The sequence below is a fragment of the Salminus brasiliensis genome, chromosome 2 (genome assembly GCF_030463535.1).
Source record: "Salminus brasiliensis chromosome 2, fSalBra1.hap2, whole genome shotgun sequence".
Lineage (NCBI taxonomy): Eukaryota > Metazoa > Chordata > Actinopteri > Characiformes > Bryconidae > Salminus > Salminus brasiliensis.
In genome coordinates, this window is record NC_132879.1 from 4,767,443 (window position 1) to 4,783,670 (window position 16,228).

Below are 16,228 nucleotides of genomic sequence, written 5' to 3' on the forward strand. Positions count from 1 at the left end.
TCTCTATGATGTAAAGTGGTTCTTCTCAAAGAACCATTTAAAGCACCCTACCAAATATGCTGGCTACAAAACACTGACACACACACACACACACACACACTGCCCAAAGGACATTTTAGAACCGAGTATCTGATGGTTCCACTTTCTGCTTGATCAGCTGTATGAATTATTTCTGTGTTTGAAAGTGGGACAGCCTTCACGTCTTCTTTATTAATGCACTGATGAGCATCTCAGCATGCTCCACCCTTTGCCAGTAACACAGTCCTTTCTACACTGCAGAACTTCTTACTCCATCACACTGCACACACAGCTGATAAATCTGATTCTGTGTGTCTGTTGCAGGGGCATGGGCATGCCGTTTGTCCCTAATAGCAGCCTACAGGCAACGCTCTCTTAACGTCTGCAGCATTTTCCACTGTTCTAATGTGGAAAACACCAGTCGCTTAAAAGTGAAACTAATTTGCATGTTTTCTAGAATGTAATTAGAGCAGGCCTTCGCTAGGAAAGAATACATGTGGGTGTCCAGGCGGAAAACGCAAAGCTAATTATTTAACTGCGTATCAAAACACTGAAACATGGAAACATTGCCTTTATTAAGAACAGAAAACATATAATATATGGACAAAAGTATTGGGACACACCTCTTAGTCACTGAAATCAGGTGTTTCATTGAGTGTCATTACTACATGTGTATAAGATCAAGCACTTAGCTATACAAACCCTACTGAAAGAATGGATGGTTCTAAAGAGCTCTCAATGAATTCCAGCGTGGTTCTGTGATACCAGCCACCGCTGCAACAACAGTCAGTCAGTTTTCCATTTCCTCCTAGATCTTCCACCATTAACTGTGAGTGGAAGCGATTAGGAACCAAGCCACAGGGTCAGGGCAGAGTGCTGAGCTCAGAGCATAGTGCAGAAAAGTCTCCAACGCTCTGCTGACTCAACTCAATAGTAATGCTATTGAGTTTAGAATTGGATGTCATAAAGGTAAGTGTAATATGTAGGTATCCCAATACTATTGGCCATATAGTGGTAGGTTATATACAGACTTAGATACTGTTATATACAGGTTATATACTGATAAACTAAAGGAAAGAACAACATAAAGTGTCTTAATAAGGTGTTTCAACACCACAAGCTGTCAGCAAATCCATACAAAGTTATTACCCTTGGATGAGATATTTTTGACTGGGAGTGATCTCTTCCAGGATAAGACTGTCCTCATCCACAGAGCATGAGGGGTCAATGAATGGCTGGATGAGTGTAAAAGTGATGTAAATGAAATGCTATGGCCTTCCCAAGCAACAGAACTTAATTCATTTGGGAGAGTTTAGAAGGACGTGTGAGATGGTGCTCTTTAACACAACCCTCAAAACTGTGGTCCTTTCCTCCAGTACAGTTATAGAGGCTTGTAGAATCTGTACTACTGTAAAATTGATTTACTAACATACTTTGTGCTGGTTTTTCTTTTAACTGGTCAGCCTCATAATCCCTCAACTGGTGTTTTGAGGACTGTCCAATAGTTTAACAGAGTAAAATCTCCCACAGGTGTTCAGTTGTGTTTGAATATACCTAAATCTCATTCAATTAAGTAAACTTGAGTAAAGTTTAAGTATATTTTGTATACTAAAGTATATTTAAGTATACTTTTTAAGTGTGCTAGTTTACATTAAGTTTGAGTTTGTCCTGCAACTATACTAAACACTGTATGCCATTTTAGCTTACTATGCTTTTAAGAATACATAAGTAAACCCATTATATCCTACTAATTTAAGTCTTAATTCTGCAAGTATACCACTTTTCTTTAAGTAAACCTGATATCATGCTTATAGTTACCACTTATACCACTTAGATTTTACGTTGGAAGTATCATTGCTACCTGGCCAGTTATGGTAATAGTGTGTTGCTGTTGAAACAGCGGGCAAAGTGCACACTACACCTTTTCCAAATCAATATGAACAGGACTAAAAGAGCAGTCATGAGTCAGATCACAAGTCCAGTTCTGTAGCCAATGGTTTATGTTTTGCTTAAGACGACTATCCCTGTCCAGGGCTTGCAAGCTCAAATCCTGAGCCATGTCGCTTTGCCATTAACAGCTGCAGTCTGAGAGAGCACAAATACGGGTCTGAAAGAGCCAGGCTCTCTCCGGGAGGGTGGATCACTCTTGAAACTATGTTGGCTGGCACAAGCATCTGTTAGCTGGTGCGGCAGAGCTGGGGACCTGCTCGGCGCATCTGTGACTCCATCTTCCTCACGCCACAATTTGTATATCGTCACTGTCCAATGAAAAACATGTATTTAGTCACAAAACTGTAACTTTACAGGAAGGCAAAATGCTCCTAACTTTGATTAGAAGTCAGTGTAAAATAAGAGCTATACAAGTTCAAGTATAGGCTAAATATGTTTACATGTTTCTTTATACTTGACAGTCCAAGTCATGTACACTTAAGTATACTAATGTTTACTAAGTATACATAAGTTACTGAATTTTAGTTTACAGTAAGAATACTTACATCCTGCTCTGTGGATGGAGACACTGTCAATCTGAAAAAGACCACACCCATCCAGATATATACATTTTATTAAGGTATAAAACTGGACAAACAAAGCCACGAAGCCAAGACGTAGTGAAGCTGTTCTGGCAGCTTGTGGTGGCAAATAAAACCCCTAATAAGACCCTTTGTGTTGTTAGTATAAAACCTACTTTTTGAGTTGCATGGAAATAGAGAAGACTGCAACTGACCTTAATTGATCTCTACTTCTTTATAACTGATTGGCTTGTTCATTGGAATTTAACCAATCACATTGCTGCTGCTGCCGCGAGACCAAAAATGTCTGTCAGTCTTTTCTTGACAGTTTAATTGTTGTTTTGTTGGCATTAATGGAGGCGAACAGGAAAGTAATAGGGCCCCAGCCTCCCAATCAAATTAATAACCAATATGACTAATGACCAATAAAAGAACACCCACATGTAAACCGCGGTGGACTCGCAGTGTACCTCCTGTAGAGTGAAACCAGCTGATCAAAAAAGCAGTACACAGTACAACGTCATAAAACCCCCACCATTAGTACCAGTGCAAATTACTGTACAACAGTACTGAGAGTTACTGTCATCAGAGATACAAGATGTTTCAGAGATACAAGACAGTCCACACACACACACACACACACACAGTATTTCTGAATGTTCTGTTCCCTCATATTTCCTGACACACTTCCAGCCTCTGTTCCTTGGTCACATGGTCTTGTTAGGGAACCCAAGATGCAAACTGCTGAAAAATATTTCTGACCACATTTTTTTATGTCCACACACACGCACACACACACAAACACATGGTTCAGTGGTGTTTCAAGGGCTATAACATGCTCTTTTGGCCAATTAGTACAACTCTAATGTGAGAGAAGGCCTCCCGGCTGTTTGTCACCATTAGAGGACATTTCCACTGCCATTTAAAGCCCATCAACCTTTAAACAGCCCAAACGCCCCCTAATGAACTATTCACGCAGAAAAATGTGTCTGACACAAAATCCCGGGCAGACCAAACAGCGAAACTTTCCAAACACATTATAAACACAGAGTTTGCTGGCTTTAAGGCTTAAGGTGAAAAGGTCCTACACTCTGGATTACAGAGACAGTGGTGTTATGTAAAGAGCATGTAGAGTTATATAAAACGAGGCAGTTTTTATTTGCGTACATTTTTGATACAAAATGAGACAAAACAGTTACTCTTCTCCACAGCTCATTGATGGGTGGCTTTACACCCCTCCAGCCCGCGACTGGCACTGGGCAGCACGGTGACTTTTCTATTGTATCCTGAATTACTTCTCCACAGGGACTAGACAAGCTGTGTGTATGTGCATCTGTGCATTCATTAGAAGGGGTGTCCACATACATTTGGACATATTGTGTAAGCATTTCCAGCACTTTTACTCACACTCTTTTTTTTTCTCCTTCACTTTATTACTTACATTCATTCTGCTGGAATAGCCCACAATGCTGCGCACACAGAAGCCTGCACCCTTACGGACTTCTTCCTTTTATCGCTTTCCCTGTGGGGGTTATTCAGTGAGCTAGTGGCACCAAACCCAGAGCAATAGAAACACAACAAAGGAGAGAATGAGTGAATGAGGGAGTGAGTGAGAGTGACACAAGAGAGAAAGAGAGAGAGACAGAGAAAGGATAAAAGGAGAATTCAGGCGGCATGACCTTTGCCCTGTGGCCAACTGAAGCCCTCCTGCAGAATGTGATGTCAGTGTTTAGAACTTCAGATGAAAGGGATAAAAGAGTTGAACATGTACACAAGCACACACACACACACACACAGACATGCACACACACAGATCTGGACTGATGACTGATCGTACTTGTATCTCTATTTTTGTTGTTTTAACCTTTCACCTAATTTGAATCTCCTTATGATGAATCGACCAATAGAAATGCTCCTAAATGACTTGGAATAAAACATTTAACATTAACTCACACTGAAAGTTAAGCAGTTTTTTTTCCTTCCTCTTTAAAGATGCCATTCTGGATATACAAAAAGCTGCTTATCTGGGTAGTAAGTCTTTATTTCCTCAGTAAAACACTAATACTAGCATAAACACTAATAACATTCCTTCAGGAAGTCATGGTTCTCCTTTCATTAGAACATCTCCAAAGTTCTCCTCATGGAGTCTAGTATTATTTAGAGTTCTCCTCATATCAACACCTGGTTTGGTGGTAAATCAGGGCTTAATGATGGTAAATCAGGTGAGCTGCTGCTGCTGCTGCTGATGGAGTTGAACACATCGTCCACGCTGTGCTGGCTGGACTGGGGGGCGTCCAGGAGAAACCTGGAGGAGCCGAGCTCTGTTCTTCAGACTAGCTCACAGACAAGATCTCACTACTTTCTTTCTTCAGAATGAGAAGCTCTTGTTTCTCCTCTTTACTGGATTTATGTTCTCCTGCTTTATCAGTTCTGATGAGATCTGGAGCTTCTACAGTAAAAGCTCTCTCACTGCTGAGAGAGATGGGTTTAAATGATGTGATGAGGGGCTTAAATGTGTTTTCTTTTTTGTTTTTAAATAAAATAAACAAAAAAGGCCTTGAAAAGAATTGTCAAAAAGGAGCATTTTGTTTTGTTGTAGGTTAGTCCTTATTTTCTATAATTTTACTACAAAGTAACAACAATTGTTTTCTTGAAAATGCAAAACAATAAAGACACTCACACCCACAAACACACGTGATGATTTGATTTGGTGTCATGCTGCTACTTTATTAATGATTCAGGTTCCTGTCGCTGACACTCGGATAAATTATGGATGAACACGCAGTGTGTGTGTGTGTGTGTGGGGGGGGGGGGGGGGTGTCTGTGTGTGCCTGTGTGTGCATATGGATTTTCACATGAAGTCAGACCTGCCAGGTTGGTAAAATGTCTTAACTCACACCAAGCATTCCTATCATTACTCTCTGATGACATCACTGCCAATGCCAAAGCCCCAACAGGAAATTCCCTGCAAGGCTGGAACAACTTTATCCTCAAAATCAGAACAAGAGTGTATGCATGTGTGTGCTCATTTAAAGGTTTAGCATACACACAAACACACACACACACACACACACACACACACTTGTACTGTAGGTCTACTTTAATTCTATATTCAAAATGACAAAAAAAAAGATTTTACAATACACACACTTTCCCGAAATGTAGTTGATCCGCGAAGATGTTTGTTGTGTGAAACTGGCAGTTAGCATTAAAGTTGCCTAATTCACACACTCGCCTCAGACTGTGTGGTGTTGATCAGTAATCTCTAATAGACTTTCTGTGATTTCTGACACTGTATGACACAGTAATGACAGGATTAAGGCTATAAGATAGATGCTTCATAGCAATGCAATAGCCATTCAGCCATTGTATAGTGTGGCAAACAATGTCATATAGTGTCTATAATGAGCTAATTTATTAATACAATAAAACACAGATACAGAAGCAAAGGCCTCCCTTGTTTCATTGCAATTACCCACTAATTAAACCAAAGGACCTCTGAACCATGTCTGCGTCGTTTGATAAGATTCATTAAGTGTGTTTCCAAAGCTCAAAGCTATTAAATCAAGTGTTCTTATTAACGGGATATATGACAAAATACTATTACAAAAAGAGCACGGTCATGTACTACAATTAATTAATTAATTTATTTATTTACCAAACATTTATTATTCTCAGGATTAAATGTGTGTCCCTGTTTACATCATAAAAAACATAAAAGTGACTTGTGTGCATCCCTCAGTTTGACACCCCGTCACACTAACCTGTTTTGACAATAAATAGTCTGAGTCCCAATTGCGCACTACACACTGTACACACTGTCCAGCGTATATTGGTCCGCTGGCTGGATAAGGTCAACACACCACTGATTGCTTGCCACTGGTGGTCCACACTTGGACCTCCCAGATAACTGTTCTGTGAACAACATCTAATTAGTTTTTAATCTTCTCAAACAGAGTTTTAAAGCACAGAGACTTTTATTTTAGAAAATAAACATAGAGACAAAAGACATATTAGAAAAAACAGAGAGAATAATTATGACTACAACTGATATAAAATAATTTAGTTAGAAAACTAAAAACTTTGCTGAAACTGAAAATGATTTATGAAACTAATTTACACCCTGCTGGCCACCCAGAAAACACTGGGCAAAATGCCAGTAGATCACCAGCTTATTGGGCCAACAGTGGTCCACTATACTCTTGCTTTCAGGGGTATGCTAATCTTAAGAGTTAGGCAAATTAGTACCCAAAATATTTATGTACTAACCCGGTTTGTAATAACAGGACATGATGAAGCGTTGCCATGACAACATGTCAATAATTGTATAATAGAGTCCATCCAAACCACACTGACCGCTTCATGGGTATTTAAGTATCCTCAACTTGGGAAACTTTTATCTATAATACATATTTCATACTAGTTAGTATTATTTAGTGTAGTGCAGTAATTGATATGCAATTGGGATGCACCCATAATGTACCTCTGCAAAGAGGAAGTGATATCATTTGAGCCTCTGAAGCAGCAAGGAACAAAAAAGGCAGTTCTTTCACATGGTTTATTTGTTGCTTTTACATTTTAGATGTGGTCCGTCAAGCTCAACCCAACCACCCCGTCACACAAAATAGATATGGAAAGAGGTTTTTCATGAATGCAATGAAAAATGAAAATATGCCAAATTAATTGGTGCATGTGTACAGGTAAAAGTAAGGCAACTTATGCATGAGCTTGACCACCTCGTCACATACTGCTGTATTGTAAATTTGGCTCCCATGTCTGAGTAAATAGGATAAAATGAATATGGATTTTATTTTTGAGGTGGGAAATTATTTTTCTTAGCCTAGCACAACAGCAAAGACCACACACACTGCCTTACCAGTGTTCAGCCACAGCAAAAAGTGCTGTGTGACCTGATAGCTGACTCTGTATTTGTGTCTGTGTGAGAGACAGACAGGCAGACAGGAAGACAGACTGAAAGAGAGAGAGAGAGACCTAACTGGGACATTGCTATATATACTCCATTAGGTGCCTGGAAATGAGGACATATGACTCTTCTGCACCACCGCACTATTAACCAGATTAATGTTACTATAAAATCAGCATCTCAGCTCAGTAATGGCGGTAATGAGCTTCGGCTTACCCAACTGCATCATCAAACTGTGACCCAGGTGTTACACAAGCAAGAATTCTATCAGTTATCTTCTAGCACTGAAAAGACGCCTGCAAACCCAACTGAAAAGTGACCATATCCATATTGTGGCAGAGCACAGACAGTTCAGTTCCACTGACCAAAGTATGGTGAGCTGGCCCAGTGGCAAACAGGTGTTTGTTGAAGGGGCATCAAATTTTAAACCCCCTTCTCTGTGTGTGACTACCACACTGTGGCGTCTATCCATTATTAATGGCCTCAGACGGCCATTTCACACAGTGTGTGAGAGGAGGAGAGAGACAGAGCGAGACAGACAGACACACACACACACACATACACAAACCTACTAATCAAATTAAGACGGAGCCAAAGAGAATGAAGCCAAATCTCCACTCAGGATATTAGATAAGCTTTGGTCCGTTCACCCGAATAGACCATAAGGCTGCTGGCAGTTTTCAGCTATTCTGGTCTCTACTATAAATCCTTCATTTGGAATATACAGTACATTTCTGGGGAAACTGCTTATCCTTTTTTTCACCTGGCTTATCTATTATAAACAGGCCACCTTAACTTCAAGATCTGAGTCAGAAAAGACAAGAGAAGACATCACTTTTTCAAATATAAAATATCATATAATACTATATGTGCATAGAATTTCATCCATATGGGATAATGGGATCTCATTTATTGACATGTACTATTTATTAAACACATGTCCAAATGTTTTGGACATCTATTTTAATGACTGCATTCAGCTACTTGAACTTGCACCCATTGCTGACACACAGCTAGTTGACACACTGTCTAGTTGTAGAGAGCTATTGGCAATACATTAGGACTCTCTGGAGCAGATAAACATGAACCTATTGACCAGGTGTGAGTTAGAGGAATTACCCCCCACCCCAGCATTAAACTGTGGAGCAGGGGAACTGTTCTCTGGAATGATGGATGGTGCTTCATCCAACACCTTTGGGAAGAGTTGGGAGTTGTGAATGAGGTGAGGTGGTGGTCATCCAACATCCTGACCTCACTAATGCTATTGATGTAAACCTCCAAAATCTAGTAGAAAGCCTTCTTCCCTGGACAGCAGAGGCAGTCCCTTCAACAAAAGCAGGATCAACTCCCCTGATCCTAGAAGAAACAATGAACAAGCAAGGGTCCCAATACTTTTGTCCATATGAGAAAATGTTTTTCTTCCATATCATATTTGGAATGAAGATATGTAATACATGTATGTAACATATCTTGTACATATGGAAGGCTTAGATGGAAATATCTCCACTCCGCTTATGTAGTGATGGACTGTGGAAGTTCAGGTCATTCAGGTGAGAATGTATGTGCGTGGACAGCTGTGAATTTAGACCAAGGCTGGACAAAATTGGCCCATGAGGACATTTTATTCTGCCATAGGTTATCCTTACACCACCCTCTTATGCAATGAGAGATATGTATGATATTTATCCATTCGAATTCTTGATTCATTTCTTAATTGTCTTAAAATTTTGTATTTATATTAGCAAATATAGATGAATGTAGGGAGATACTCATACAAGTTAGAGGTCTCCGAGATGCTACCACCCTTTACCCGGTATCTTATTCATAGTGGGTGAAGGGTGGTAGCATCTCTGAGAGCACTAACTTTGTGTGCTAGATCTGCCTTAGTGAAGGTGTACAGAGAATGAACTTCTCGCATGTTGAGTGCCTCCCAACAGCAAAACAGTGGTGCCCCACAGGCCACTGATGCCAGAGGGGAACAACAACTCCTGCAAGTGGCACAGAGCAATCAGCAACACCTTCAGTCACCCAATACAGTTCATGCCACAACGTCCTGCTAGTGCCAGCCGAGCCATGGGTGATTATCCCCACTATTAGGTAGGTGGTCATAATATTCTGACATGAGAAAGCATCCCACAAGGGGACATATAAAATATCAATTAATAAAAAATAATACTAATAACAGTCACTCTTAGGCATCTTTTTCCATTAGACTGTTTGATGCATGTTAGATCATTACCACCTGCCAGTATATACTGTATATGCATGTGTTTCCTCCATAAAGGAAATGCCTAGTGACCACTGCCGCCTACTGGCTTTCGCACTCACCCCTTCTCTGGGAGAAAACAAGCTGCTAGGGAACCTTCGGACAAAGCCATTGCCCCCTAAAATAACAGTAGGACTAGACTAGCATGAGTTTGACACACTGACATATTTGCTACGGTTGTTATCTTAGCAAGTACATTCAGCTCCATCCACTGACCTACATGAGTGACTGGTTCAGTAAGTACTACAAAACTATATCCTAGGCAAAGGGTGGTCTCACAAGCTTGTGGTAAAAGTATGCCATATATGCATGCATCTCCAACAGTGACTTACCAGATCAGGGTTGTGGAGGCAGAACCTCCCCAATCATGATAGAAGCTTAGCTGGCTGACTATTGTTTCAGAAGAAATGATACACCAGGATATCCTCACTGGCCTTACTGACACACACACACACACACACACACACACACACAGTCAGCTGACACACCGTCACCCACATAACTTGCACCGCCCACCTTCTTGTGAAATTCTGCAAATCTTGTCTAACTAATCTACTCTACATGCACTATATGGACAAAAGTATTGGGGGATCTGCTCATTCATTGTTCCTCTGGAATCAAGGGTGTTCAAATAGTCCTGCTTCTGCTGGAGTAACTGCCTCTACTGTCCAGAAAAGAAAGCTTTCTACTAGACTTTGGAGGATGTGAGGATTTGATTGTATTTAGTAACAAAGGTAGTTAGTGAGGTCAGGATGATGGATGATCACCACCCCACCTCATCCCAAAAATATTGAAAGGAGCACCATCATTCCAGAGAAAACAGTTCCTCCACTGTTCCACAGCTCGATGCTGGGGGGCTTTATACCCCTCTAGTCCACACCTGCCAATAGGTTCACATTTATCTACTTCACCTATTCTATTGTAGGTACTTCTCTACAGGGACTAGACAAGCTTGCACACCTGTGTCAGCAATGGGTGCAACGTCAAGGAGCTGAATGCACTGATTACAAGTGGTGTCCACAAACATTTGGACATAAAGTATGACCCCGACCTCACATAAAAGAGAGTTCCCTAGCATCTCAAACCTACATTTTTTTGTAGCCAAGGCCAACTCGAGTCTTGTAAAAAAGCTACGCCTCAAAAGCTATTAAGACCTCCTTAGACATTCTATGACAGCTTCCAGTGTAGAACCAGAAATCGTTCTAGAGAAGGCTCTACACAAGACAAAGTTCCCCCTGACAACATAAACAGACAGGCACACAGTTAAGTTTTAAAGTTTAATTCATTTACAGCTATAATGTACAGAATTCTCAGCCAGACTGAACACGGATCAGGTTTCGAGCTTCCTAGGGCGAGAGGGGAAGAGGATCACTGCTGCCCAACCTTCGGAGGAACCCACTCGTGAATCTTCTTGGGTGTGGTGGAATATGGGACGTAACACTCAGGGGTTCCGCTCACATTGATCTGATGAACCTTCGCCAGGAACTTCTTGGGCTCAGGAGGATGTGTGGTGGGAGGGTCATCAGTCATGCAGTGCAGCCAGCGATGCCTGAAACAATGCAGGTTTAAAGGAAAATAATTATAAAGTGGCTGAATTGGACCAGAAATACTCCACAATGTGAAACTGTATTTATCTTGACATAGTTGAATAATAAGAGTTACGATAAACCCTATGATAAACCCTGAACCCCTCAAACACTGTTGTCTTCATTGAAAGAATAGCCATCAGACTCAAAAGCTGGGAAAAATCAAAATCCAACCCCCCAAAATATTACACAACAGTCAGACTATTATACCCACATATTTACATAAACATCACAAATACTACACCCACAAATTTAAACAAACCCCACCCGCTAGAGAAAGCCATTGTCAAATCTGGCAAAAACATGACAGTGCCTTAAGGAGATTATGGTGTTGTTGAAACTCATCACCATTAGAACCTGCTAGACAGGTAGGTAAGTAGGTAGATAGACACATAGTTAGTCGGTTAGATGGATAAACCACACACACTAAAGAAAGCTAGATGTAGAATATGGTGCTGAAGAAGCAAACATGGATCCTAACACTATAACTAGGAAAATGGACAGTGGTTTTATTAATTAGAGCCACAGCCGGTGCCATAATCCATCCAAGTCCTCTGTTAAACGGAAATCAGTGTGTTATATTCTAAAGCAAAATTAGAGAGTTGTAAATAGGCCAGTTAAATCACATCTGGGCCTTTTTTCACCCCAACCAAGGCCACATTCTCAATACTTATACATCAAATAACTAAAAGCTTAAAATACTCAATAAACAAGTTATTTGGCTGGGTTAAAAGATATAGTGCAGTCGACCTTAAGGCACAAGCAAGGATGGTGACACCAAGTGCACATAAAACCTTATTACTTTGTAAAGGATTTGGTTTAGTTAATGAGCTGCAAAAACCCCACAAAAAAACCCCCCAAAAAGGTTAGGTGGGACATGCTTCATTGCAGAATGATAGAAGAACATACACACAGGCACTAAGATGTAAGACTAAGGTGTAAGATGACTGGCAGTATTTTACCATTCAGCAGGCACCATGCTGCCATCAACGTCCCACAAGGTCCTTTTGCCATTCATCTCTGTGGTGTAGACGACCCATCGATGACGACCTGAAGGGGACAACCAAGCAGAACCAAGACACCTATTTACTGCTCTCTCAAATTAATGTTGTACTAAAACATCTCACATCGAAAATCACAGGACAATCTGAGACATTCACCCTCTGGGCAGATTCTACTATGATATTATTACAGGAATAATCATTCCACCTGTTTCTACATCCTACCTAACCTGGTCAGAAATGTGTGATGCAGATAAAGGGAAATGTTTTCAGTTTCCTGACGCTGATAAAAACAGCCACACTACAGGCAGAAAACTCTTTCAGAAAAGGCCTGGATCACTTGTTATACAAACCACATCAGTAAATACACTACATGTCCAAATGTTTGTGGACACTGCTTTTAATGATTGATTTCAGTTACTTTAAGTTGCACCTATTTTTGACACAGATTTGCTACATCACAGCACGCTATTAAGATAAAATTTAATAATTCATATCAATTGTATTATATTAACAGTATATTGTTACCAATAGATATTGGTGTAGTTAAGATACGGAATAGGAAATATAGGAAGAAGAAAATACTGCTTTAAGTCTAGCCTTTGCTCACTTACTCAAACTGTGATGTGGTGGTGTAAGCTGTGCATTTCTTTGTGTAGTATTAGCAGCAGTATGAGGCTGGGCATGACAGCCAGACGCTCATCTTAAAACTTGGAGGTTTATAATTGCATCAAGAACAAAGGGTAATCAATGTTAAGCACCGAAAGCAGACAGCACGGAAGAATCTTCATCCTGCTAAACCTGAAAGAGTGAGTAAGTTACAGGCCAGGTCACAGTGCTTTGCGTACACACAGTAACATTGATGCAACATAGTACTATTTGAATGCTAATAGCACCCCCCTCTGGAGACGCATGCTAAATGTGAGTATATGTGTCCACTGCACAGTAACCTGACTTTTCTGGACATTACCTGAAGGAGCTGTATGTGTAAACATACATAATTTATATACGACATTACCTGGAAATTCACAGTGGGCCATGACTACATGGGTGCTGCCCCTTTCTTAAACCAAGTGAAACAACAGGAGTTCATATGTGAAAACGGTTATGACTGAAGGGCCAAGTGTAGAGGTGCTTCACATCCATAATTATTGGTAGTGATAATTGGTAAGTGGTAGAAAGACAATATAGATTAAGTATCAGTGTAGGAAAAAAAATATGCACCAAATATGTCTAGGACAGTTGTTTTTTTTTTTTCTAACAGCGATACATATTTTATCCTCTTCCTCCAAGGATGAGTGACGTAGCGTGATTATGCAGAGGAAAAGGGCTTTTCCCTATTAGTATACACAGCTGGCTTACATCTGTACCTGCTGCAGAATGAAGGTTTGCCAAAATTGTACAGGATGTACAGTAACAGTGCCAAAGCGGTTATTAGAAAATCACAGAACAGCATTCAGGTTAACACCAGGGTTTCACTACTGAACAGATATATTTTTACACTACGTTGACAGTTTTATATTGAGTGATTTGTCATGTTAAACGGTTTAATAAAAAGAAAATATGGGGTATTGATTTTATTCAGGATCAGTGAAACTTTCTGAAATAAGCAAAATATAGTTTATCATCTTTGTATATATTTTATTTCTATTTTTTTTACTTTATTTTATACATCCAAAACAGGGGCAGTGGTGGCTCAGCGGTTAGAGTGCCGGGATATCGATAACAGGGTTGTGGGTTCGATTCCCGGGCTCGGCAAGCTGCCACTGTTTGGCCCTTGAGCAAGGCCCTTTACCCTCTCTGCTCCCCGGGCGCTGAAGTTGGCTGCCCACCGCTCTGGGTGTGTGTGTGTACTCACTACCCCTAACACATGTGTGTGTGTGAGTGTGTGTTCACTACCAGATGGGTTAAATGCAGAGGACACATTTCGCTGTACAGTGTACAGTGACAAATACGTGCACCTTTACCTTTTCTATACTTATTATCTTATTATTGCATTTGATCAGACAGTTATTGAAGCATTGTATTGCTATCATAATATGTAATAACATTTCTAACACAGATGTGCAAATGCATGCACATATTACAGCATTACAGAATAATTGCAAGAGAGCACGAGCAGCTCCACCAAAGTTATACAGTGCAGCAGCAGCAGCAGCAGCAGCAGCGTCCTGGCCTGGAGTGGCAATGACAGAGACGCCATTCTTCATGATACAGTCAGTGAATCATCAACATGACTTCAAAGCTGTTATTTTGAGGAGAGATATATGTTTAGTGTGCTAAACAGACATGCAAGTTTACTGCTGGACTTGCATAGAAATTAAAATGGCTATAGCTATTTCAGTTGTAAACATTGTGACCACCTGGTTGTATTTACAGAGCCCTGTATAGAAATCTTAGTTTTTGTAGCTATCACCTCTGCAGGCGTCCACTGACACCTTAAGGCCTCGATTACTCCGAATTATTTTAATTTTAATGAATTACTTACCAAAGAAATACCGGTTGTCCTCAAAATACTTGTTGCCGTATTTATCGACCCCGATCAGCGCTCCTGTCTTCACATCATTCACCCTGTTAAAGTGTTAGGGAGATTTTTAATCAGACTGTTTCATATTTAACTCCAGAAACACCCTCCTTAGCAAGTTCCCCCGTTTCCAGACCCTCATTAGCAGCCATGCTAAGCTAACACGGAGAGGTCATTACACAGAGCTGCGCTATTGTCGATTTGTCTCACACTGAAATCACACAATTTCCTCTGCTTCTGAGTTTCCACAAGCTTTTGACAATAACCACCTGAAGAACTGAAAGAAAAGGCCTCGGACTCCACCGTGACCGGTGATCTGACCAAAAGCCCTTCGGACTACGTTCAAATACTCCCCCATCGCAGACGGACTGTAAACGAGGACGGACCGTCGCGCAGAAATAGAATTCCGGCTGGGCTCAATTTAAGGCTGTGTTTAGTTCCGTCACCAGAAGACAGTTCAGTTCAGTTTTATTTATATGGCTCTTTTTACAACAAACGTTGTCACAAAGCAGCTTTACAGAAACCAGAGCCTGAATTAAGAGAATTATGGTAAATGAGGCGTCAAGCCATTCAAGATGAAAACGTGAGTGAGATGATAAAGTCCATGCAGGTCAACAGTCAGAGGCATGGTCCTGCAGTGAGGGGAGGATGAGTCAATGCAAGGCCTCAGAGCAGGACAGTGGGCAGCAGGGTAGTGGAGAGCCAGGTCAGGTAATGGAAAACAGATATCTTTCATAAAAAAAAAGAAGTGATCATCTGCACTGAGCACTTTATTAATGTTTTATTATTATTATTATTATTATTATTATTATTATTTTTGTCCAAATGCAATGACACCCCTTCTGATAAATGCATTCACCTACTTGAAGTTGCACCCAGTGCTGACTTACAGATTGTCTAGTCTCTGTAGAGAAGTACTGCCAATAGTATTATAGGCCTCCTTAAAGCAGATACTCACAAACCTGTTGGCTCCTTGTCTAATGCCAGCCATTAGGCATGCTGGAACACTAGTTTCCCTCTGGGGATTAAGGAAGGAAGAGTACTGCACATCTGGTGAGTGTACTTTTCTATAGTGCAGACTGCTATTTAGCCTTTTTTTAAATCAAAGATTATGTTTGTTTTTCAATACTTGCTGCAATACAAAGGCAGTGCTGTAATTTGCTGATTTTTCTTTTTTTAAATCTATTTTATCTCCTTTTTACTTTGTTGATAGTCTACTGATGTACGGTTTGATCTGTGTGTATAATAGACCATTTCAGTTGCTGAAATGTGAGTGTGCAAATAAATTAATGAATTAATAAATTAATGAATGTTCTGTGACCCGGGCAAGTCGATGGCATTATGTGGTGGCTCAGTGTTCAGAGCTCCAGGCTATTGATGGTTGTGGGTTCGATACCCT

The 16,228-nt window shown here is 40.5% G+C and overlaps 1 protein-coding gene and 1 long non-coding RNA gene across 2 annotated transcripts; both read right to left on the reverse strand.

The window, feature by feature from the left end:
• Positions 1-576: 576 nt before the first annotated feature.
• Positions 577-10,134, reverse strand: LOC140549773 (uncharacterized). The gene is made up of 3 exons (XR_011979015.1): positions 10,051-10,134; positions 2,514-2,544; positions 577-2,276 (listed from the first exon to the last, which is right to left on the reverse strand). It is a non-coding gene; the product is annotated as an uncharacterized lncRNA (long non-coding RNA).
• An 847-nt stretch (positions 10,135-10,981) lies between these two features.
• ndufa12 (NADH:ubiquinone oxidoreductase subunit A12) lies at positions 10,982-15,210 on the reverse strand. The gene is made up of 4 exons (XM_072673526.1): positions 15,099-15,210; positions 14,794-14,876; positions 12,267-12,354; positions 10,982-11,267 (listed from the first exon to the last, which is right to left on the reverse strand). Exons 1-4 carry the CDS (start codon positions 15,185-15,187, stop codon positions 11,087-11,089), a joined length of 441 nt encoding a protein of 146 aa, XP_072529627.1. The 5' UTR covers positions 15,188-15,210; the 3' UTR covers positions 10,982-11,086.
• Positions 15,211-16,228: the final 1,018 nt, after the last annotated feature.

Coding starts and splice junctions, on each gene's coding strand:
- ndufa12 (XM_072673526.1), bottom strand. CDS start 15,187: ATGGGGGAGTATTTGAACGTAGTCCGAAGGGCTTTTGGTCAGATCACC. Junction 14,877..15,098: donor CTTTTCTTTCAGTTCTTCAG/GTGGTTATTGTC, acceptor ACACTTTAACAG/GGTGAATGATGTGAAGACAG. Junction 12,355..14,793: donor GGACAACCGGTATTTCTTTG/GTAAGTAATTCA, acceptor TGTCCCCTTCAG/GTCGTCATCGATGGGTCGTC.